This window comes from Diplotaxodon limnothrissa, linkage group LG8 (genome assembly GCF_057381915.1).
Source record: "Diplotaxodon limnothrissa isolate DT_005_m linkage group LG8, D_limnothrissa_male_GT1.1, whole genome shotgun sequence".
NCBI lineage: Eukaryota > Metazoa > Chordata > Actinopteri > Cichliformes > Cichlidae > Diplotaxodon > Diplotaxodon limnothrissa.
Window position 1 is genome coordinate 32,791,323 of NC_140603.1, and position 25,532 is coordinate 32,816,854.

General features: G+C 45.9%; 1 protein-coding gene across 1 annotated transcript; it reads left to right on the top strand.

Moving 5' to 3' along the window:
• The first annotated feature begins 618 nt into the window (after positions 1 to 618).
• Positions 619 to 23,699, top strand: LOC146627482 (poly [ADP-ribose] polymerase tankyrase-2-like). The gene is made up of 30 exons (XM_085360298.1): positions 619 to 850; positions 1,597 to 1,712; positions 1,812 to 1,920; positions 3,029 to 3,124; positions 3,970 to 4,006; positions 4,324 to 4,399; positions 4,873 to 4,958; positions 7,511 to 7,577; positions 7,676 to 7,753; positions 8,634 to 8,742; positions 8,823 to 8,944; positions 9,066 to 9,157; positions 9,257 to 9,335; positions 9,447 to 9,618; positions 10,092 to 10,171; positions 10,443 to 10,588; positions 10,692 to 10,857; positions 10,985 to 11,204; positions 11,743 to 11,852; positions 17,715 to 17,903; positions 17,999 to 18,244; positions 18,329 to 18,359; positions 19,017 to 19,092; positions 19,921 to 20,042; positions 20,472 to 20,569; positions 20,835 to 20,909; positions 21,260 to 21,365; positions 22,252 to 22,438; positions 22,524 to 22,680; positions 23,637 to 23,699. Exons 1-30 carry the CDS (start codon positions 619 to 621, stop codon positions 23,697 to 23,699), a joined length of 3,543 nt encoding a protein of 1,180 aa, XP_085216424.1.
• Positions 23,700 to 25,532: the final 1,833 nt, after the last annotated feature.

The following is a 25,532-nucleotide window of genomic DNA, read 5'->3' on the forward strand; positions in this document are numbered from 1 at the left end:
CTGTCGTAGCGTCAGTGAGCAGGTGAGGACTTCTCAGAAAATGTTTGACATGAAAAATGTTTAATGCACTCTCCGCCCCACGTGATCATCAGTGGGTAGTGAAAAACATCAGTGCATTGTGGATGCTCCTAAAAGCCTGTTTAATATTAATGTGAGAAAACGCGCCATAAATGATCTTCCAGCTTTTCCCTTTTTTCAGTCATAGTTTGGAAAAGTGTGTTTTTGCACATTCAGATGTTCAGACTGATTCCAGGCGAATGTTTGTGCAGAAAGTCTGAGTCAGTGTGCAACACTTCAACTGAACTATGCAAGTCCAGAGGAAGTTTGGTTTTACAGGATCTGTCGTCTGTGACTTTAAAGTAAAACCGGTGAAGTCGTGACAGAAAAAGATTTCTCAGCTTCTTGGTTGTGTTTATTAATTCTAACTCCATCTGCTGCACAGACGCTGAAGCAGTTCTTCATGGTTTCCTGGGTTTGGGGCCTTTCAGGTACCAGGACTCGTCGTGCTGCATGGCCTCAGTGGCTGCGAGGTTCTGGGGTTCGTCCGTTTGCTGCTCGCAATCCAAACTCTCAGGAACTGGCAGCTTGAAACTGGGAAGAGGCCGCTCTCCTCCGCCCATGTCGTCTGGCCGGAGATGTTCAGGAGTGTCGGGTCTCGGGGGCGGAGCCGTGTCTCCGGGGCCCGTGGTGGTGGAGGTGGCAGAGCCGGGTACCGGTGAGGGCCGCAGGGAGCTGTTCGAGGCCTGTCGGAGCGGAGACCTGGAGCGGGTCCGGAAACTGGTGACGGCCGAGAACGTGAACAGCAGAGACACGGCGGGCCGGAAATCCACGCCGCTGCACTTCGCTGCAGGTGAGACGCTCAGGCTTGATTAACCTGTCAGATAACAGCATGTCTGCCATCTTCTTTTTACAGTGTTATGGTCTTTTCCAGATTTCAAAATTTAAAAAAACATAATATTAATAATAATTATCTCATTGTATACTGATGACGTCCTCGTGTTTCTGCCAGACGCTAACACGGCTTCACATTCATAAGTAGCATGAATGGTTTAAAGCATATGTAATGTTATTGTATGTCTAATTGGTTTAAAACAATATAAACAGCTGTTAGCACACAGAGAGCACAAACCCAGGCAGCTCAGTCTCTTTGTGATCTTCATCATTTCTGTATATTCATGTTGTTTTCTTTGTTCTTCTGAAATGTACTTTAAGAAGTTTGTATTGCAATAAAAAGAAGTGCAAGTTTTATGCTGTTGTTATTTTCCCCAGACTTGGGTGGAGGGAAGCTGGATCTGTGTGGATGGTTATCATGACCTAGCTCTGCAGAGTTTCATCAGCGTTGGAGCGGTCGTGTTTTTCTTTGTCAAACTGACTGCAGTGATGTGTCCACTCACAAAACTCTCCGTGCGTCTCTTCTCCCCTGTGATGATGATGAAGCTGCCTCCTCCCTGTACAGCCCCGTTAGCTCGTTGCCGCCTCGCTCTGAATAATTTATGGTTGTAGGGAGGAGGAGGAGGAGTCACTGAGGTGTTCAAGGGCTCAGGCAGCAGAGGAATAATGAGCCTCGTTCATTCGTGTCGCTCTCTGTGTCTCCAGGCTTTGGCCGTAAAGACGTGGTGGACTTCCTCCTCCAGAACGGCGCCAACGTCCATGCCAGGGATGATGGCGGTCTGATATCGCTCCACAACGCCTGCTCCTTCGGCCACGCCGAGGTACATCCACGTGTTCCGTATCCAGAGCTGGAAAGTGGAGACTTTTCCCCTGAAACTTCAGAAACTCTGCAGCCTTGTGTGTTTTTTTTTTGTGCGTAGGTTGTGAGTCTGCTGCTTCACCACGGGGCGGATGCCAACGCCAGAGACAACTGGAACTACACCCCGCTCCACGAGGCAGCCATCAAGGGCAAGATCGATGTGTGCATAGGTACAAAAGCACCCAGATGTTCAAACACCTGCAGGACACAGAGTTACTGCACGCACACACACTGACACACAAAAGGTTTCATTTGAATTCAAACCAAATTTGACTTCAGGCAAACAAAACGTTGCTGAAATGATGTTTTGTGTTAGAGATAATTCGGGAAATATGTTGTAATGAATGAATTATCAGCAGCTTTGATACTTTTTATGTGACTCGCTCTGGTAACTGAAGCTAACCTGTGATGCAGTTTGGTTTGTTCGCGTGTGTTGCGAGTTACTTGTGTTGTTTCTGTGTTTGTCTTCCTCCTTGTCTTGTGTACATGTCAGTTCCTCTTGTGTTCCCGTGTCTGATGTTATGTTTGCTGTGAGTCGTCTTGTCGTGGTGTTTTTGGTTACTTCCTGCTTTGATTCACCTTCCTTTGCATCATCGTCATCGTTTGCTCCGCCCTCTTTGTCTCCTCCTGCTGTCAGGTGCTCTCACCTGTGTCCTGTTCCCCTCCTGGTTTGTTTGCTGTCCTGATTTTGCTCTCCGTGCTCTTTGTTCTTACTTTTGTATTTCTGCTTGCTCCCTGATCCCTAATAAAGTTTTGCATTTTGTTCATTTCTGTCGTCTTCTGTGTCTGCGTTTGGCTCCTGCTGCTCCTGTCCTGGAAAACTATTTGTGGCCATATACTGTATATAAAAGATGGACATAGCCACAGTAAATAAGCTTTGACTTCTGAGTTTTTGAAACCAAACATATTGAATATAATGAGGCAGCTGCACCCTGCACCAGCTTTACTGTACTAGAGGCCGAGACCATGAAGTCACCAGGAAGCTGTCACTGAGCTCAGAGAGCAGCAGGACACACATCACACAGTTCCTGCAGTGTCAGTAGATCACGTTGCCCAATCAGAGCCTTCTAAAATCTTTAAAAAATTCTAATTTATTAAAATAAAATAGGGGAGCTCTTTTTGTTGGTTATTGCACTACGTAAGATTTGAGTCACCTGCCTCACTGAAGAGCACCTGAGTCACCGCGTCCTGTTAAACTCTGGACGCATTAATTAATTAAAGTGTGTGTGTGTGTGTGTGTGTGTGTGTGTGTGTGTGTGTGTGTGTGTGTGTGTGTAGTGTTGTTGCAGCACGATGCTGAGCCGACCATCAGGAACACCGACGGTCGAACCGCTCTGGATCTGGCTGATGCGTCCGCCAAAGCAGTCCTGACAGGTGAGCTGGACCTCACGGGGACATTTGCAGGTGTTAGAGCTCACCTGTTTGTGACGAAGTTTGGACGAGGCGGTCACGCCCCCGTCTCGATAAATTCTGTGACCATGAACGTGTATCAATAATCACACTTCCAGCACATCATGTCCTTTCCTCTGATTTTAGTCCGTCTCACTCTTCTGCAAACACACATGAAACAGTAAATCTGTCTTTTATGGTTTTTATATGGTTTCATGCAGTTATGTGGTTTTGTTTCCTGGTTTTTGTCATATTCCTAAAAATGTTGTTTGTGGTGTTGATAGATTTTTGCTTTTGACACTTTTTAATCTTTGTTTAAAGTTTGCTTATTTGTCTGACATATTATCTCACTGTGTTGGATGATCAAATGAAACCTCTCCGTCAGCCCATCACTTAGCCCACAGTGATGCGCTGACTGTAATTCCTGAGGGAGAAACCCTCACACTGCTCCGTTTACTCAGTTTCTGCAGATTTTGCTACGATTACGATGAGCTGACATCAAACTCACTTTACGATAAATAAGATAAATCAGGCAAAGCTTCTCTAGTCGAGACTCGGCACAGAAACAAAGACAATGAGCAGAATAGTTTCGTTTGATATTTATGGCAAATACACTCAGAAAAAGGTAAACATAGCTGCTAAATATTAGCATGTTAGCAAATTGTTAATTTCATTGAGCTTTGTTTTACTTTTTTTTCACATTAGCCTTTACTTTGGTTGTGGTTCATATTAAGACTGAAAGAAAAAGAGGTCAGAGGTCAAGTTTAGAGAAACATTTTATCAGCTTCTTCCTGTGTTTTTTGTTTTTTTCTGTTTTCTTTTGTTTGCAGGTGAATACAGAAAAGATGAGCTTCTGGAAAGTGCCAGGTACAGTACTCTGTAATTCTGTATCACCTTGTTTGGTTGAAGCATAAATGTTTAGATGTTACAGCTGAACCGAACAAGTGTCATTTTTAAAATTAAAAATCCCCAAATTTCTCTTTTCTAGCTGCTTAAATGTGAAGTTTTGGATTTTTGATTCATTTCTCAGAAACATAGGAAGTGAGTCTGTCAGCGCTTGCTCTCGTTTCAGTAGATTCTGACATTCATGAGAAAACACATCAGCAGATTTTTCTGAAATTGACGCCTTGAATATAATTCATTAAACTCCAGCTTTGTTGAACGTGATGCCGATGTCTCCACAGGAGCGGGAACGAACAGAAGCTGATGGCTCTGCTGACGCCGCTCAACGTCAACTGTCACGCCAGTGATGGGCGAAAGGTAACGATGAGGGTCTGAATTTATATCAGACTGAGCTGAACGCTTTTTTCTAAGAAGTGTGTGATGCCTAATCAGTTTAATCACATTTTGGGGCACATGAGAACCACAGGTGCCCCCCATTTAGCTCCGCCCCTGATAAATGGTTAAAGTAAACTGAAAGTTATTGAGTTAAATATAAATAACAGATACATGGTTTAAATATTGTTAACCAGCACAAATAATGCAGAAATGAATGAAATGGTTAAAATAACAGTAAAATATCTAAAAAATAAATGGAGACAGAACCTAAAAATCGTGGATCCAGCTCCTTGTGTTCAATGGATTAGTGGTGGGTCATTGGTGAGTGTGGCTCACATGAATAGACTCATGTAGAGAAACTCTTCCTGTCGGTCATAACTCTGACAGCAGGGTGGAGGCTTGTGTCGGTGTGTCCCTGTGTTGTAACACACCACTGGGTGTTGTTGTTGTTTCAGTCAACGCCGCTACACCTCGCCGCTGGTTACAACCGTGTGAAGCTGTTACTGCAGCACGGCGCTGACGTACACGCCAAGGATAAGGGGTAAGTGCCTGTGTGGAGCTTCTTTGCCCTTTCCTTTGTCTCAATTCAATTCAATTTTATTTATATAGCGCCAAATCACAACAAAAGTTGCCTCAAGGCGCTTCATAGATACAGAGAAAAACCCAAAAATCATATGACCCCCTATGAGCAGCACTTTGGCAACAGTGGGAAGGAAAAACTCCCTTTTAACAGGAAGAAACCTCCGGCAGAACCAGGCTCAGGGAGGGGCGGGGCCATCTGCTGTGATTGGTTGGGGTGAGAGAAAGAAGACAGGATAAAGACATGCTGTGGAAGAGAGACAGAGGTTAATAACAGATATGATTCAGTGCAGAGAGGTCTGTTAATACATAGTGAGTGAGAAAGGTGACTGGAAAGGAAAAACTCAATGCATCATGGGAATCCCCGGCAGCCTACGTCTATTGCAGCATAACTAAGGGAGGATTCAGGGTCACCTGGTCCAGCCCTAACTATATGCTTTAGCAAAAAGGAAAGTTTGAAGCCTAATCTTAAAAGTAGAGATAGTGTCTGTCTCCTGAATCCAAACTGGAAGCTGGTTCCACAGAAGAGGGGCCTGAAAACTGAAGGCTCTGCCTCCCATTCTACTTTTAAATACTCTAGGAACAACAAGTAGGCCTGCAGAGCGAGAGCGAAGTGCTCTAATAGGGTGATATGGTACTACAAGGTCATTACGATAAGATGGGGCCTGATTATTTAAGACCTTGTATGTGAGGAGCAGGATTTCGAATTCTGGATTTAACAGGAAGCCAAAACAGGAGAAATCTGCTCTCTTTCTAGTCCCTGTCAGGACTCTTGCTGCAGCATTTTGGATCAGCTGAAGGCTTTTCAGGGAGTTTTTAGGACATCCTGATAATAATGAATTACAGTCGTCCAGCCTGGAAGTAATAAATGCATGAACTAGTTTTTCAGCGTCACTCTGAGACAGGATATTTCTAATTTTAGAGATGTTGCACAAATGGAAGAAAGCAGTCTTACATATTTGTTTAATATGTGCATTGAAGGACATGTCCTGGTCAAAAATGACTCCAAGGTTCCTCACCGCGTTACTGGAGGCCAAGGTAATGCCATCCAGAGTAAGAATCTGGTTAGATACCATATTTCTAAGCCGAGTACAATAACCTCAGTTTGATCTGAATTAAGAAGCAGAAAGTTAGCGGCCATCCAGGTCTTTATGTCTTTAAGACATTCCTGCAGTTTAACTCATTGGTGTGTGTTATCTGGCTTCATGGACAGATAGAGCTGGGTGTCATCTGCATAGCAGTGTAAATGTATGCTATGTCTTCTAATGATGCTGCCTAAGGGAAGCATGTATAATGTAAACAGAATTGGTCCTAGCACTGAACCCTGTGGAACTCCATAATTAACCTCAGTGTGTGAAGAGGACTCTCCATTTACATGCACAAACTGGAGTCTATTAGATAGATATGATACAAACCACTGCAGCGCAGTACCTGTAACACCTACAGCATGTTCTAATCGCTCTAATAGGATATTATGGTCGACAGTATCGAATGCTGCGCTGAGTTCTAGCAGGACAAGCACAGAGATGAGTCCACTGTCAGAGGCCATAAGAAGATCATTTGTAACCTTCACTAAAGCTGTTTCTGTGCTGTGCTGAGCTCTGAAACCTGACTGAAACTCTTCAAATAAACCATTCCTCTGCAGATGATCTGTTAGCTGTTTGACAACTACTCTTTCAAGGATGTTTGATATGAAAGGAAGGTTGGAGATTGGCCTATAATTAGCTAAGACTGCTGGGTCTAGAGATGCTTTTTGAGTAAAGGTTTAACTACAGCCAGCTTGAAGGCCTGTGGTACATAGCTGATTATTAGAGATAGGTTGATCATATTTAAGATAGAAGAATTAATTAATGGCAGGACTTCTTTGAGCAGTTTTGTAGGAATGGGGTCTAAAAGACACGTTGATGGTTTGGAGGAAGTAATTATTGAAGTTAACTCAGAAAGATCAATTGGAGAAAAAGAGTCTAACTTAACATCAATGGTACTAAGAGTAGCTGTAGATAATATTACATCTGTGGGATGATTACTGGTAATTTTTTCTCTAATGATAAAAATTTTATTTGTGAAGAAGTTCATGAAGTCATTACTAGTTAACGTTAAAGGGATTGTTGGCTCAAAAGAGCTCTGACTTTTTGTCAGCCTGGCTACAGTGCTGAAGAGAAACCTGGGGTTGTTCTTATTTTCTTCAATCAGTGATGAATAGTAAGATGTTCTGGCTTTGCGGAGGGCTTTCTTATAAAGCAGCAAACTATTTCTCCAGGCTAAATGATGATCCTCTAAATTTGTGACACGCCATTTCCTCTCCAGATTACGAGTCATCTGCTTTAGGGTACGTGTTTCAGAATTATACCACGGAGTCAGGTACTTCTGATTAGAGACCTTAGTTTTCACTGTAAGGCTCAACAGAGGCCTGCAGTCTGTGGATGGTTTTCTTTAACACGCAGTGCTCCACCTCGGCTGTGACGTGTTAAACGCAGCAGCAGTTTTGACCGCTCGCTGTTGTGTTTGTTTCAGGGACCTGGTTCCTCTTCATAACGCCTGTTCGTACGGCCACTACGAGGTCATCGAGCTGCTGGTGAAGGTATCTGTCACTTTATCAGGCTCGAGCAGAACGGGCACTGTGCACATGGTGGGGGTGGGGGTCATACCCATACTAATCCGTCCTGTCTCCGTGTGCAGCACGGTGCCTGCGTGAACGCCATGGACCTGTGGCAGTTCACGCCTCTGCATGAAGCTGCTTCCAAGAACCGCGTTGAGGTAAAACAAACACAAAACTCACTACAGCCAATCACAGCGCACCCTGGAGCTCAACACCTGCAGGACAGCATTCATCAACAGAATTTTCAGGATGGAAAAACTGAAGATTTGCATTTTAATTAAAATGCAAAGTTTTTTCCTTAATGCAGCTCTTACACTCAAAGCATCCTCGAGGTTGCGGTTTTTTTATTTGGTCACTAGATGGCGCTGCAGTGTGTCGGATATTTGCGCCTTCATTAAACATGTTTTCTCCCTGTTGTTCCCGACAAAACCTCACTGTGATGCCAGTTAGGCTTCTGAAATGACACCGTGTACGCTCTTTCTCCTTAAAACAGCTGCTTCATCCAAATAACCAATAAATATGAAGCAGATTATTGCGGGCCACACACAGACCGCTTTGATCTTAAGTGCTGGTGAAAAAGTTTAACTGCACATTTAATCCCTGAGAAATCTCAATGTAAGAAAAAGAAGTGCTGCTGCGGAGATCTGTCAGCTCCACTCTTTGGACTTAATCTAAAAAAATAAATGTGTAAAAGTCAACACAAAATAGAAACATATTTCTACTGCAGATTTAGTTGTCTATTACTTTATAACTCTGCGTTTACTTTATACTATGGCTCTGTCTTTATCAGCAGGACAAGCTGTGAAAATCAAGTTAAAGTCCATAATCTGTGTCGTCTTTTAACTTTTCCAAAAATGTCCAGTAGGCCAGATTGGAGTCTTTGCCGGGTTGATTCTGGCCCTCAGGCCTTATGTTTGACACAGTAACTCTGAACAGTCACACAGAGCACAGCATCATGGGCACCGGAACTACTTTCTGCTGTAGAAATAGTCCCTCCTCCCCAGTTCTTACTCAGGTGGCCCTCGTATGTTTGCACAGGTGTGCTCTATGCTGCTGAGTTACGGCGCCGACCCCACCTTCCTGAACTGTCACAATAAAAGCTCCATCGACCTCGCTCCAACCGCACAGCTGAAGGAGCGGCTCGCCTGTACGTCCTGTTTGTAAGAAAATAAGTCAAACAGTCATTAGCAGATTAGCGTGCACATTGAGGATTTTCTGTTTTCTCAGATGAGTTCAGAGGTCACAGCCTGCTGCAGGCGGCGAGGGACGCCGACATGGTTCAAGTGAAAAAGCATCTGAGCGTGGAGACCATCAGCTTCAAACACCCGCACACTCAGGAGACGGCGCTGGTGAGGCGCCGTGTTCAGTCCTGTGCAGTCGCCCCGAGTGACTCACGCAGATTTTAATGGATTGACAATTTTCAGTGTTAAAAACAAGCGTGTGTGTGTGTGTGTGTGTGTGCGCTCTCAGCATTGTGCGTCTGCCTCTCCGTACCCAAAGAGGAAGCAAGTATGTGAAGTTCTGCTGAGGAAGGGCGCCAACGTCAATGAGAAGACTAAAGAGTGGGTCCCGAGGTGTCAGAGCGTTTTACTTCCTGTTTCAGTGATGTTTGTGATGTCACACAGTTCGTGATCTTTTTGTGATGTCACCGTTTCCCTCAGCCTGCAGACCCCGCTCCACGTGGCGTCAGAGAAAGCCCACAACGATGTCATTGAGGTTCTGGTGAAACATGAAGCGAAGGTGAGCGAACGGCAGCTGAAATGTGTGGTTAATCCCAAGCACGTTCATTAGAAAGTGTCACTGCAGCATCAGAAACACCTGAGACGAATCCCGCCTGTCGTTTCCGTCCAGGTGAACGCGGTGGATCATCTTGGCCAAACGGCGCTGCATCGAGCCGCTCGCTGCGGCCACCTGCAGACCTGCAGGCTGCTGCTGACCGCCGGCTGCGACCCGCTGCTCACGTCGCTGCAGGGATTGTCACCGTCACAGCTGGGCAACGAGAGCGTGCAGGAGATACTGCAAGGTGACGGAAATCATCAAGCCTGCTTTTAATAGTCAGTTTTTTAACTCGAAGAAGGAAAGCAGGTATTAGAAACACTGCTACACCAAACACGTGAATGTTTGGAATAGAGTCATGTTTTTCCATTTATTTAACCTTTAACTTAATTTAAGAACTCGTAAATTTGGGAGAAACCGGCTGTGATCAACTGATTTATCAAGACGACAAAATCAGTAGAAGAATGATCAATGCTTATTAGACACATGGTGCACCTTTGCTGCGTCCTATTTTTAAAATCCATAAACTGAAATGAAAGGTGGGTGTGGCTTAAGTGCCTTAAACCTGCTGTCATTCTAATTACCAGCAGAGGGCGACGTCTCTTGTTCTAAAACCAAGTCATGAGAAAATGAGCTGCCTGCTCACTTGTTTTGCCACTTTCACGTCACTAGTTTTAAACCTTTGTTGCTCATCTGTGTTTCATTTGTTTGTCTCTGCAGAAGGATTTCTGATCGGGAACTCTGAAGTCAACCGACAGCTGCTAGAAGCGTCCAAATCTGGAGATGTGGACGTCGTCAAGGTTAGCCATGTTAGAGGACCAGTCTGATTTCTAAAGCCAGGAACACATTCACGCAATCAAAATGTTCAGTGCCTCCAGTTCACTAGCAAAAGCTAGGAGCTACACCTGCACGACTCACTGCTGGAGCCCCTGCTGGACATTAGAGGAACTGCAGGTTCTGTTGGTCCAGATGTTGCTTCATTGTTGAACTTAAAGTTACTGAACAAATTAACTCTTTCCCTTTTTCTCTGCTTTCTTTGTCTCTGCACACCATATTCATCGGCATCTGCAGAGGCTCTGCACAGCACAGAACGTGAACTGCAGGGACGTGGAGGGTCGGCAGTCCACGCCGCTGCATTTTGCTGCCGGCTACAACCGTCTGGCAGTTGTCCAGTTCCTGCTGCAGCACGGAGCCGACGTCCACGCCAAGGATAAAGGGTGAGGAGGAGGACTGCGTGTCTTCAGACTCGAGCAGAAGAAATGTGTCAGACTTCATCTCTGTGTGGTGGAAAAATGTGCGTTGGTTCTGTCTCTGCTGCAGCGGTTTGGTTCCTCTCCATAACGCCTGTTCCTACGGTCATTATGAAGTCGCAGAGCTGCTCGTTCTTCATGGCGCCGTGGTCAACGTGGCTGACCTCTGGAAGTTCACACCGCTGCACGAAGCTGCCGCCAAAGGCAAATACGATATCTGCAAACTCCTGCTGCAGGTACACACAGACACACGCACGTGTTTTAAACGAATAAACACTTTAAGGATAGAAGCAGCAGCACCACCACACAGCTCACTGAACATCAGAGTCAAACTGCTAGTTTCTGGTTATTTCCTGGCTCCAGCATGGCGCCGACCCAACCCGGAAAAACCGGGACGGTAACACCCCTCTGGATCTGGTGAAGGATGCCGACAAGGACATCCAGGACCTCCTGCGGGGTGACGCCGCCCTGCTGGACGCCGCCAAGAAAGGCTGCCTGGCTCGAATGAAGAAACTCTGTACTCGAGACAACGTCAACTGTCGAGACCAACACGGGAGGCACTCCACGCCGCTGCACTTGGCCGGTACATAAATACACACACCTGAAACACCAGCGCCTACATTATTCATGCAGGTGTAGTCTTAAAGGACAGTCCGTGTTACCTCCACTGTGCAGTGCCCCCTGGTGTGGAGCTGTTTATGTGGATATTTTTGTTACATTTGTAACAAGTTAGTAACAAATTAAAGGATCCAAAACATTTTTGCAGCTTATCAGCTGCACATATATATTAGAAGTTTGCATGCAGTAGAGACGCCCCCTGCTGGCCAAAGAATGCAGGTTTAAGTGGTTTCACTTTAAGATCCTATTTATATATATATATATTAAAAAAAAAAAAAAAACAGTTTACAGTCATGACAAAGTGACGCCTGAATGCTCGATGGCAAAGAGGACTTGTTTTTGTGATATCTAGTTTCACATATTTGATTCCACATTTAATTTATATTTTACATCCTGCTAAAGTTAAAATATTCTATTAAATGTTAAATTATTCTCTTGCATTATTAATTTCTCCAACATGCTGTCATACATATGTATACGCATGTTTTTCTTTGTGTGTATAGCAGGCTATAATAACTTGGAGGTGGCAGAGTACCTTTTGCAGCACGAAGCTGAGGTCAACTCTCAGGACAAAGGTGGACTGATCCCTCTGCACAACGCTGCCTCGTACGGGGTGAGTCGGGGATAACATTCACACACATCGTTAGCTCTGAACCTAAAACCACGTCTGAACTCGGCCAGAGGGGCCGATGGCGCGATATGGCAGCCTCGCTTCTGTCAGTCTGTCCCAGGGCAGCTGTGGCTACAACTGTAGCTGCCTCCACCAGTGTGTGAATGTGAGAGTGACTGAATAGTGGCATTGTAAAGCGCTTTGGGTGCCTTGAAAAGCGCTATATAAATCCATTTTTTTATTATTATTTATTATTATTATTATTATTATTATTATTATTATTGTTGTTGTTGTTATGAACTCGAAACCAGCTGAAGCTTTGCCCTGTGATGAGGAACAAAAGTCCTCACTTTCCACAAATGTCTAGATACAAGAAAAAGATTGGTCCTCACAAAGATAGACAGACAGGTACAGACACACACACACCTAATCCAGCTTAGGACTCTAACCTTAAACACAGTCTTTATGCTAACATGTAATTATCTCCCCGAGGAGGAAAAAAAGAGAGAAAGTACCCAGAAAGTGCCGGTGTAAACAGATTTCTCTCCACAACATCAGAATCGCGAAGACAGACACACGCCTGACAAAGCAAACAAAAAGTGTGCGTCTGAGATATGTTTCAGTGTGATTGCTGAAAGGTTTCTTTAGTTGAAATCACAGGACAGCCTGAAACAGGCTGATAAACTACACCATTGTAGTTTTTTAACTGACCACATGGTGGTGCCATTGTGTCTAATGTGGCCTTATTGTGCTCTATTGTGTGTGGCAGTAATAAAGGCTTTAACTGAGCTTTTGTTTTTTCCCCTGTGGCGCCCCCTTTTGGTTTAAGTGCACCAAAACACACAGACTGGTGAGCTGGGGCCCGTTCTTCGTACCTCGCTAAGTAAGTTAGCTGGATTAGATTGTTGACGATTTCGCGTGATCTTGGATCGTTCGGTTCCCCGAAGCTCATCCGGGACTTGCTGTCATAGCAACAGAGCCGTAAGCGTAAACCTGCTCGGGAGCAGGTTTACTTTATGTAAACAGGATTAGATCGCGGCCACGCAGGTATGTCCGCTTCATTTATACGAAAGCAACAGCGATATTCCACCACTGTTTCACCATAAATAAATAACATCAATGTAACTAAAGATAATGCAGCACTTGATCCTTTTATTGATGTCACACAGATACATACAGGTCATTTCCTAAAAAAGGGAAATGTACTATTAATCATTCTATTACATGTATGTGATTATTACAGATGTAATTCATATTTCAGAGTAGTAATTGTAAATTACTTCGTGTAATCAAGATGGGAGACGTCTGTGAAGGTTCTCAGTCATCCAGGTCATCATAGTCAAAGGAGCTTGCAAAGAAAAGCGTCTGGACTTCTTTAAGTTACTTGAAGACGTTTCACCTCTCATCCGAGAAGCTTCTTCAGTTCTAAGGTCAAATGGTGGAGAGTCCCAGATATAACCTAGTGGGAGTTTCCCCCCACAGAGGGACAAAAGGACCCCCTGATGATCCTCTAATCGCCTGAGCCAAGGTGTGAAACTGGGTGTGGGTCCCAATCAGCCAGAGTTTCGGGTGAGTTCATTGTGAAACCTGGCCCCACCTTATCATGCGAATTCCTGAGGTCAGATGGCCCAGGATGTGAGTGGGCGTTAAGGCGTCTGGGAAGGGATCTCAAAACTGGATTATAGATGGCAGAGAGTTGGTGTCGTAAACCCTGCCTCTGTTCAAAGATGGTCGCTCACAGTGGACATAGATGCTTCTTTCACTCCTCTTTCAAACCATCTGTCCTCTCTGTCCAAAATGTGAACATTGGCATCCTCAAAGAGTGTCCTTTATCCTTAAGATGCAGATGGACTGCTGAGTCTTGTCCTGTGGAGGTGGCTCTTCATGTTGTGCCATGCGCTTGTGAAGTGGCTGTTTGGTCTCTCCAATGTAGAGGTCTGAGCATTCCTCGCTGCACTGTACAGCATACACCACATTGTTAAGTCTGTGTTTTGGCGTTTTGTCTTTTTTTTTTTTTTTTTTTTTTTTTTTTTTTTTCTAAATGACATCAGAAACAGCAGTATGCGACATTACGTGATGGCAGAGCTTCAGTTCATCCTTTGTCATTTTTTTTTTTTTTAATAAATAGGACAGGGGGAATGAATGAGAGAAAGAGGGGGAGAGAAAGAAAGAAAACCAAAGGGGAGAAGAGACGGTGAGAGGGGGGGGGGGAGAGAGAGAAAAAAAAAAAAGAACTCCTGGGTCACCTGTATGGAGAAAAAAAACAAACAAACAAAAAAAAACAAACAGAGGAGACAGCAAACAACAAAGAGCAACATAATAATAGAGAAAACAAAGCACCATCACAATAAACTAGCTAGTCATAGATATCAATATTTACTAAATAATAAACGATATTGTGCAGCACGCAAGATAGACAGCGCACAGTGTGCTTTGAGGTAGCAGCCAAGAAAGCTTTAGTCCGCGTCTGTGAATACCCATGTGTGCATACCTGTGTGGATCAGCATGCTTGCATTCCAAAGGTTTCTCCATGTAATGATCTGCTAGGGAGTGTGGGGGGGCCACAGCCCCGTCCTCCAGGGTGTGAAGCGGGTATGGAGGAGATCAAAACTCCAGACATCCAGAGGCCCCCAGAACACAAGAGACCAAGGAAGACCAACAGAGGGGCAGCCGCGCCACTGTTCCAGTAAGAGCTGAGGAGAGTCCCAGATGAGGGCTCGCCCAGCAGCCGCGGAGCAGAAGTCAGGGGGAGTTGCAGTGATGCGCCCGTGAGCTCCGCCGGCCCCCAGCTGTGCCTGAGTGACCGAGCCCCAGGCCGAGAGGCCGGGGGCACCCCACCTCCAAAGGGGCCCGAGCGAGCCCCAGGCCCCAGGCCCCGACAAGCGGCCGCCAAGGAGTGAGCCGGTGTGTACCCGGACGTCCACCCCCAGACACAAAGAACCACCAACACACCGACACCTGAGGGAGTCCGCCACCGGCAGGGGAAGTGGTGGTGGGTGGAGATAGGCCTCCAAACCTTGGAGGGCCTGAGATGTCCCCAGAGAGGTGGCGTCTGATACCCAACCTGACATATAGACACAGACATACAGGCACACACAGACACAAACATCCATTCCCACCCTCATGCTCTCATATGCACTCACTCCACACTCAACCAACGTGGAGACAGACATAAAGAGACGCTGTACACACAATCACACTCCCCAAGCGTACTCTACAAACCGGGTCTAGGTACCCTTGCCCCTGGAGGGGGGAATTGCACCCAGACCCAGGTGGTGTTACCCTTTTCCCTGCGGTGGGGAGAGGCAGACCACCCCGACTCCGCAGCAGCAGGGAGGCCCCACACCCCAGACCGCAGTCGGACGGCCAACTCCTCCTACTAGCCCTCCCGCTCCAGCAGGCCGCAGAGAATGGGGGTGGGAGAAGACTCCAAACCTCCCTCCACCCGCTCATTGTAGTGTTGATGCATATGTGTTCTAAGGTGCAATTAAAACCCAGGAGGGCATGGAGCTACCTGCCAAGGAGCAGCAGGTAAGCGCATAGTCCCTCCTGCTAGCCCTCAATGACTAAGTGTATTTAAAATTGAGAGGTGGGCAACGACGTCAGGGGTGAGGTATACACCCTGATGGTAATTTGGACTCCGTGATTGTGCCCACCCCCAAGATCCTATATGTATGTGTAATGAGAGTGTGAATAATGTGAATGTCTAAGTTGTGGGATAAAATTGAGGCAGAGGCAGCCAGAAGGGGACGGGGGGGGGGGGGGGGGTAGCCTCCTCTGCACCCTGGTGACATACCCCCACTCCAAGGCCCTGCATGTGTGGGTGGTTGTGGAGGAGCGGGAAGAGGGAGGCAGCTGGAGATGGGGAGGGAAGGAAGGGAGGGGCAGGTAACCCCTCCCTGGGGCCAGCTCCCCCGCTGACCCCAGTAGGCACTCCCACCCTCTGCGACCCGCCAGGGAAGGGGGGCCCAGGCCCATCAGGTCCCAATCAGCCAGAGTTTCGGGTGAGTTCATTGTGAAACCTGGCCCCACCTTATCATGCGAATTCCTGAGGTCAGATGGCCCAGGATGTGAGTGGGCGTTAAGGCGTCTGGGAAGGGATCTCAAAACTGGATTATAGATGGCAGAGAGTTGGTGTCGTAAACCCCGCCTCTGTTCAAAGATGGTCGCTCACAGTGGACATAGATGCTTCTTTCACTCCTCTTTCAAACCATCTGTCCTCTCTGTCCAAAATGTGAACATTGGCATCCTCAAAGAGTGTCCTTTATCCTTAAGATGCAGATGGACTGCTGAGTCTTGTCCTGTGGAGGTGGCTCTTCTATGTTGTGCCATGCGCTTGTGAAGTGGCTGTTTGGTCTCTCCAATGTAGAGGTCTGGGCATTCCTCACTGCACTGTACAGCATACACCACATTGTTAAGTCTGTGTTTTGGCGTTTTGTCTTTCGGGTGAACCAGTTTTTGTCTGAGCGTGTTGGTGGGTCTGAAATGCACCGGGATGTCATGCTTGGAGAAAACTCTCCTGAGTTTTTCTGATACACCGGCTACATAGGGGATGACAATGTTGTTGCGTCAACAAGATGGGAGACCACGGCTATAAAAGTGAAGGTGGATTTGGGAAACCTGTCGCAGCCATGTCCTGTCCGTCTACGCGAGCCACCCATTGCGGAAGGTGCAAGATTGATAAGGAGAGTCCTCAGAATTCAGCGTATATTGCGGGACAGACAGGATCCTTTAGCTCAGCGCGACAGTGTGCTCATTGAGAGATATCGATATTCCCGTGAGGGTATTATTTACTTAACCAACTTGTTGACGAGGGGGTGCAGGACCACCACCTGTCTTTTTTTGCTCTGCCCTTTTCTTGGTTGCTGTTATGAACAAACAAACAGAGTATTTCAGGGTCTCTTTCCAAGAGACGAAAAGCAATATAAGTGATAAATATTACCATTCTGTAGAATATTCTTATATTTCACTTTTACTTGTTCCCATGTTCTAGTGGGTCCTGTTGTGGCTCTAATGTGAAAGGGGATATAATATAACAATATAATATAATGTAATATAATATTGGATAATATAGTGTAATATAATAAATCTACCCTACTGCCTACTGGTGTTGGCCAGAGGGGCCGATGGCGCGATATGGCAGCCTGCCTCCACCAGTGTGTGAATGTGAGAGTGAATGAATAGTGGCATTGTAAAGCGCTTTGGGTGCCTTGAAAAGCACTATATCAATCCACTCCATTATTATTATTATTATTATTAAATTACTTACGAGTTTGATTTGTCAGCAACTTCCTGCCAGCCCTCTCTCCTTGCTTTTGCAGCCTTTGCAGTGTTCCCTTGCGTTCTGATTAAACTCTGAAACTCCTGAAATCCCTCAATCAAGAGTTCTTGCTCTGCTGCCGGAAAATACCGAGAGCGCTCCTTCGACATTTTCGCCGACCAATCAGAGGGTTGCCGATCAATGTTTCTACTATCGATGCGTAACCCCTTTTACCACACCCAGTGATCTCACATTACTTCATCCAGCTGTACTAATCGTCAACAGCAGGTGTGTTCGGAGAACCGGATTAGCGAGCTCAACGTTAGCGCGATGATTTGGTCTTGGATGTGTCATTTGATCTTGGATGTAGTAAGCGACGTACGAAGAACGGGCCCCTGGAGACGGAGTGTGAACAAACACACTTCAGTGAGGAGGAGGGAAATGACACAGTTAGCGTGTGTGTGTGTGTGTGTGTGTGTGTGTGTGTGTGCGCGTGTGTGTGTCTTCACATCTCACAAACACGATTATCAGAGGACATAAATCAGTTTTTATTTCCTTTCACAATAAAAGCCTGCTGAGTGTGAACATTGTGCCATCTCTTCTAGCACGTGGATGTGGCGGCTCTCCTTATCAAGTATGACGCCTGTGTTAACGGCACTGATAAGTGGGCGTTCACGCCACTGCACGAGGCCGCTCAGAAGGGACGCACGCAGCTTTGTGCTCTCCTATTGGCTCACGGCGCTGACCCGACCCTGCGGAACCAGGAAGGACAGTCGCCTCTGGACCTGGTCACAGTCAGTCTCACACTGAGTTAAAGGGACAGTCCACCATAAAACAGCTTGTGGTGATAAAACACATTGATAAGCTCCTCCTCCTCTTCCTCCTGCAGGCTGATGATGTCCGGGCCTTGCTAACAGCGGCGATGCCTCCCTCCGCTCTCCCTGGCTGTTACAAACCTGAGGTCATCAGCGTAGCGATGTCTGCCTCCGGTGCTCCACCTGTCACCGCCATCCCACCACTCCTCTCCTCCAACCCTTCCTCGTCATCCGCCTGCCCCACACCTTCTCTCCTCCTGTCTTCTTCCCCTTCCATCTCTTCCTCCTCCACATCTGCAGCAGCGACCAGTAACACAGCCGCTGCTGCAAGCCTCTCGTCTTCACCGCCGCCATCATCGTCCTCACCATTTCCTGAGATGTCGGCCCTGCTGTTGGCTGCGGAGGGATCCCCGGGCATAGAGAAAAAAGATGAAGGTCGGTGATTAAAAAAAAACGTGATGTGAAATCAACAGCTAACCTGCGCTGAAGGTCTGACAAGTGAGGCCCGAGCTGAAGAGCCTTAAACTGGCCAGCAGGGGGCGACTCCTGAAGTCCAGGAGATAAAAAGCTTCCTCTTGCTTTCTTTTTACTACTTTATTATTTTATTATGACTGAATAAAACATGATCTTCATTTTGGAAGTTTTGGTCCTGTTAGAGTCAGAGTTTAGGGTGAGGCTAACTTTTCAGCCACTACAGGGAGCATGACATATGGTTTCAGAAAGCTAAGGTGCTAAGGGCAAAAATGCTCAGTTCTACATCAATCCCAGGATCACTGTAGTATCAGTTAAATATCTTCCGTGAGGTTTGAACTACGGCGAGCCAAACGCATCACCAAAGAAGACGCCACCAATCCGATCAAGCTGTGACAACCAGGACGTATCCTGCCCGAGTGTTAGCTGCAGGGATAGTTGGGTTTCTGTCACAGACGGTGTGAACCGTCCAGTTTGGTAACAGGCCGAGCGATGTTCTACTTAATTGCTTTTTTCCTTTTCCCACTGCGGTCAGTTGTATTCCTGTGGATCGCGTGCCGAGAGCCTCTGGATGAACGCCGTCTTGTTTTGGTTTCTGAACTGATTGTGTTTGTTGTTCAGGGACTGAGCTCAGCATCTGTCAGTTCTTGGAGAACCTGGGGTTGGAGCATCTTCTGGAGATCTTCGACAGGGAGCAGGTGAGAACTTCGACACCGGCAAACTACTGGCAGGTTTCCCGTGTGTAAGGAAACAGTGTCGGCAGGTACAAGAGCATTAGCTGCACCGACTTTCATTGAAGAATTTCTTTATTTAAATATGAGGAAACTTTCCATCCATTGAAAGGACTGATGAACAACAATTATTCCTGCTGTTACTGTGGAGAGACTTGAAGATCACAGATATCCAGTGATATCAACAGGAAGTGCTAACACATGATTCATCTGCTGTTAACACCTTTAATTTGGCTAAAATTGTAAAAAAAACAAAACAAAAAAAAACAGCCCCTAACCCCTCCCAAACAGCCAATGAACTCTGACCTTTACAGGTCTCAGTTAGCATGTTAGGGTCTGCCTAAACTTTTATATTCACGTGTTGATCATCAGTTTATCAAAAGCCTCTGATTAGCAGCACCTGGCAGTTGCGCATAATGTTTCACATGAATGCTGATAAACCTCCTAAATGAATGAAAAGTAAAACCGCTCTGCAGCAGCTGTGAGAAGCTGTAATGACCTTTGCTTGGTTAGTTTGGGTGACAGCTGTCGCGCTTCATAAACGATCAGTTTCAGAGTCGTTTAGTTTCAGTGCAAATAAAAGAATCAAGCAAAGGCCTGCAGATGGTTTCTGACTCAGTTTTAAGCTTCTGGTTCGTTTTTCTTTGGACCCAAAAAATAGGTTGTGTCACTGAATGTCCTTACAAAGGCAGTAAACGTACGTGTGTGTGTGTGTGTGTGTGTGTGTGTGTGTGTGTGTGTGTGTGTGTGTGTGTGTGTGTGTGTGTGTGTGTGTGTGTGTGTGTGTGTGTGTGGATCACTCTAGACGTTGTGGTGGAGATGGGTCATCGCGAGCTGAAGGAGATCGGCATCAACGCCTACGGACACAGACACAAGATCATCAAAGGAGTGGAGAGGCTCATCAGTGGGCCGCAGAGTGAGGACACACACACACACACATTTAAACTGGAGTTATTCTGCTCATTGTGCGCTCTAGATTTGTATCATTGGACTCTATCAGAGCAGCTTTGTATGATTCCCAACACTAAATAATCTTTATTTCTCTGATCTGAGCATGATTTCTTAGCTCCTCCCCCTTTAAGGCCCCTTGTTTTGATTGACAGGACCCCCTCCTCTTACTGATGAGGTTCACGAGAGCCAGGGGTTAGGTCTCCTCCACTTAATGACTGAAACACATTCCAATCATTTCATGAGCTTTAATGAATGAAGAGAAAACACATGTTATACCAGCAGGTGGACCGAGGCAGGTAACCACGATGACTTCGACTGTTTGGGTCGGGGTTGGCATGCTTTAAGTTTTTCTCCATCGTATCTGAGAAACTCCTGATTTGTGTGTTTGTGACAGGTCTGAATCCGTATCTGACGCTGAACACAGCCAACAGTGGGACGATCTTAATCGACCTCTCGGCCGACGACAAGGAGTTCCAGTCGGTGGAGGAGGAGGTACTGACTCATACCTGATGATGAGACCTGCAGGTTAACTCTGAAACTCTTGATTTAATTCATCGCTGTGAAAGAGCCAGCTGTGAGCGATGCTTATTTCAGGACACACAAACGTGTCGTGTGCACAGAATAAAGTACACGTACAGTGAAAGTGTGGAGAAGCTAAAGCAGGTGGCAGTGAACACAGAGAGGACGTTTGCTGAGATTAAAGGCCTAACAGCCTACCAGGCCGCGGTCCTAATGTGGTTTTGTTTGTGTTGGTCAGATGCAGAGCACCATCAGAGAGCACCGAGACGGCGGCCACGCTGGAGGAGTCTTCAACAGATACAACCTGGTCAAGGTAACTCGCTGCGAAGACTTGGAGGGCTGCGTCTTTGCTGCTGCTGGGTCATTTTCTGAGCTGCGGGCTGATTTGCTTTCATAGATGAAGAATCTGAAGCCGCCCTCTCTCACGTGTAGCACATGACAGGAGATCATTTTCATCGTATGAGTTCTGTTTTGTTTGGTTTAGATGAGAATGCAGGTCTTACACACGGTCGCCATCACAGACTTGGTGCTAAGATGCAGGACGTTGTGACCCAGCTCCACGGGACGTTGTTATTCTCACATGAACATCTGTTGGGCATGATGGTGGTGGGGTCAGAGGTTAGAGGAGGTCACTGTGTTGACTCTCAGCTGATTGTGTTTCAGATCCAGAAGGTCTGCAACAAGAAGCTGTGGGAGAGGTACAGCCACCGCAGGAAGGAAGTGTCTGAGGAAAACCACAACCACTCCAATGAGCGCATGCTGTTTCACGGTCAGAACACCAAAGATCATGATATAGGAACAAGCAGCAAAAGTGTTGTGATGGAGAACAGTCAACAGATCTAACCTCTATAATATCAGGTGTACCAGTGTAGAGCAGTGGGGGAAGACTTGCATGATTTAAACTTGGCCACGTACATCGCTGGTTTTCAGCACAGCTGCCATTCTTAGATCCCTCGGTGGAAGTGCGGCTGTTTCCCCTTCTCCTCTAAACCTCCTCGGGTGTGTCAAAACACTGATGCTTCAACACGATTTTGATTTTCAGGAAGTGTCACAAGTGAAGAATGTGTTGGTGTGGCTCAAAGCCAGCATGAGATGGCATCTGCTATGTCTTCTGCTCTGATGTTTGCCTGTGAACGGTGGACTGTAGATGGACACCCAGCTCTCATCGCCGGCGACGATCCAACAAACACAAATTCAGGTCAAAGTCATAGAGTTGTCTGTGATCGGGGTGATTTCGCAGTGCGAGGCCTGGAGTTCATTTTCACGAGTCTGCCGCGTTCTGAGTGACGGTCCGTGCACGTCTGCATGCCTGCCTGCTTCATGTGACCACGTGGACTCATCTCCAACCACACATGCGCCAACATGGCTGTGAAGCGGATTATAAAGAAGTATGACAGGACTGAAAACTCAGCCGTCAGGTCTGCGGCTGTTTGCCCTCTTGAGGCTTTAGAGGACATGAGACGTTCAGGGACAGATGTAAAAATGGCAGCTGTCCTGGGATCTGTGCAGATGTGCTCAGAGCTTTGTCGGTCACCTCTCACAGGTAGATAGTGAAGTAGAGACTTGTTGGGACAGAAGCGTGAATCATATGAATCATGACATGAAACAGTAATGTTAACGTGGGCGTTGATCGTACTGCATCGATTCCCTCTCAGGCTCGCCGTTTGTCAACGCCATCATCCATAAAGGCTTCGATGAACGCCACGCGTACATCGGGGGGATGTTCGGCGCCGGGATTTACTTTGCAGAGAACTCGTCAAAGAGTAACCAGTACGTCTACGGCATCGGAGGAGGGACGGGCTGTCCGCTCCACAAAGACCGCTCCTGCTATGTCTGCCACAGGTACACCACCTGACCTCCACCCCCAAACACACCTGTGCTCAGACTGCAGTGGAGCACCACTCTCACGCTTCTTTGTTCCTCGCAGGCACCTGTTGTTCTGCAGGGTGACTCTGGGTAAATCCTTCCTGCAGTTCAGCGCCATGAAGATGGCTCATTCGCCGCCGGGTCACCACTCCGTCACCGGCAGGCCGAGCGTTAACGGCCTCGCTCTGGCCGAGTACGTCATCTACAGAGGAGAGCAGGTCAGAAACACCTCGTCATCCTTAGAACTTTATTTTTGGATAAAGTCTGTGGTTTGGAGTCTTAGAAACATCAAATATTTTGGGTTAATTAAGAGTTTTGAAGAAATAATCATGAATTTTATTAAAGGTTTAACACACAAACTCGAGCGTGCTAAATACCGAACTCTGTGGAGCTTTGCTTAAATCTGCAGCACGGCCATGTTGGCTTCAGCTTTCCTCTGAAGGGCGGACGCGTCTCCTACACAAACAGCCAGGTGACAGATAGTCGTTGAATAAGTGAAGAGAGCGGCTCGTGCTCAGACAGTTGGACATTTTCTAATGTCTTGTGCCAAAACCAATATCTTCTCAGAAGTGGCACTTCACAAAGTGGCATGAATACATGTCCACTTGAGCAATCAGCCACATTACAAGTGTGTCGCATTACATGCAGAGGTCTGCTTTAGTGCTGAAAGCAGCAGCCTGAGAGGACGAGAAGGAAGTGGGGACGTTAAAGTGTCAGAGTGTCACATTTACTGTCGTCTTCCTGCAAACGCAAACAAGCAGAGAGGTGCCTGCGGGCTCGCGTTGAAACATCTCTCATTGTTTTGAGTTTAAATTCAGTTCCAGGCCGACCAGCAGCTCCTCACAACAAACTGAGTGAGAACGAACTGAGCTCAGAGCTAGTTTGGGGGGTTAACTCGGTGTTGTTTCAAGAGTAATCTGTTTTCATCAGCCTCGTGTGCATGAAAAGGTTTCAAAGCTTTCTGTGAATATAAATGGAGTTGGTGATGAACAGCTGCAGAGTTTCTGTGAGTGTGAAATTGTCATGAAACCTTTTATGAACGTTTCATATACACCAGCTCAAAGTGATTGTAGAAAAAAATGTAAATGAAAGAATCAGTTTTTAGTTCGGTGTAACTGGGGAAGGTTGAGTGTCTGTTACAGAGTGTCAGTGAACGCCTCTCTGCCGCCCACAGGCCTACCCCGAGTACCTGATCACCTACCAGATCATAAAGCCTGAAGCCTCCGCAGACAGATGAAGATGGAGTCAGGGAAGGAAAACACGAAGAAACACCAGAATCTTCACTAACTGCATGCACAGAGAAAACTTTATTTATACCATGTATAAAACATGTAGGTTTTTATCAGATGACTGGTTTTTTTTGTGGTTTTATGCACTTTATTGTCTTCCGTCCTGATGTGATGTGACTGTTGATTTCATCCTCTTGTCGTTAAAAATGTGTTGTTCACATATTTCAGGTCATTTTTCAAAAACCAAATCCATGTACTTGACCCACGCGACATGTTGTTGATGTTTGAACCCACGTGATGGGAAGTTGCTGTAATTGGCAGATAAATGGGTTCATTGCTCCCCGTCTTTGAAAACGGCGACGTAACGGTGAACGGTTGCTCGCTGCAGACAGAACAGTCAAAACAACCCTATATGTTGCCTGGCAACCACCTGACGAGATGAAGAACTGGATGGAGATGTTACGTGTATATTTATTTTTTGTACAAGCATGTCAGTTTATTAATATTTATGAAGTGAAAATATCGTGTTGGTTTTTAAACACCAGGTTTTCTCTGAATCAGCCTGAACGAGCTGCAGTCTCTGATTGGCTGGAGTTATCACACAGTTCATGAAAACCTGAATCTGATTCATCAAACAAATATTATTTACCTGCCGCAGACGTACCTGAGCAGTCGTAGCCTGACTGCAGATCTCTGACTGATTTATTTAGTTCATATTCCAGCTCAGTGTTTTTATCCCTGGTCAGAAAAGCTTTTTATGATTCAGTTTTAAAAAAAATACAGCCCTTAACAAATTTATTAGACAACCAGTCATAAAAACAAGGGAACACACATTTTTTAGAAACAACTTAATTAAAAACAACTTCACCTTTTTTTCAGCATTTTTGTGAAAACAGTAAATTGGAAAATTCAACAACAATAATTACATTTTAGCATTAAAAAATCAATGTTAAAGTTTTTACACTTACTGGTGAATTAACATTACAGAAAAATCTAAAATGATTTTGGTCATTTTGTTTAAATTTAGGGCCTCTGTGGCGTCAGATATAAATTTGTTAATCACTCTTCATGTTTATGTGATGCTGACCTCTGTCAGACAAACTGCTTTAGCTCTGGACTCTAAGCCCCACCTCTCGAAAAGCTCAATCTTTTTCTGACTGGCCAAAATAAGGAAGCCTTCCGAGGGGCAGTGTTTGTACTTTAATATATTTAAAAAAAAACAAAAAACAGGGACCACTTTGATGCAAGTTCATCAGATTCTTTGATATTTAATCCAGACATGAAACACAACTTAAAGCTATATTTGATAGAAAATAACAAAAAGTGATCATTTAAAAATATTTCGTTTTAAAAACTGAGCTGATGTTGGACTGAAGAGTTTTGGGTTCAAGGGTTAGCGTCGCATGCCTTCAAACAAACAGCTGCCCAGATGGAAAGTTAAACTGTCAGATCTGGGGCCCGTTCTTCGTACCTCGCTAAGTAAGTTAGCTGGATTAGATTGTTGACGATTTCACGTGATCTTGGATCGTTCGGTTCCCCGAAGCTCATCCGGGACTTGCTGTCATAGCAACAGAGCCGTAAGCGTAAACCTGCTCGGGAGCAGGTTTACTTTATGTAAACAGGATTAGATCGCGGCCACGCAGGTATGTCCGCTTCATTTATACGAAAGCAACAGCGACATTCCACCACTGTTTCACCATAAATAAATAACATCAATGTAACTAAAGATAATGCAGCACTTGATCCTTTCATTGATGTCACACAGATACATACAGGTCATTTCCTAAAAAAGGGAAATGTACTATTAACATTCTATTACATGTATGTGATTATTACAGATG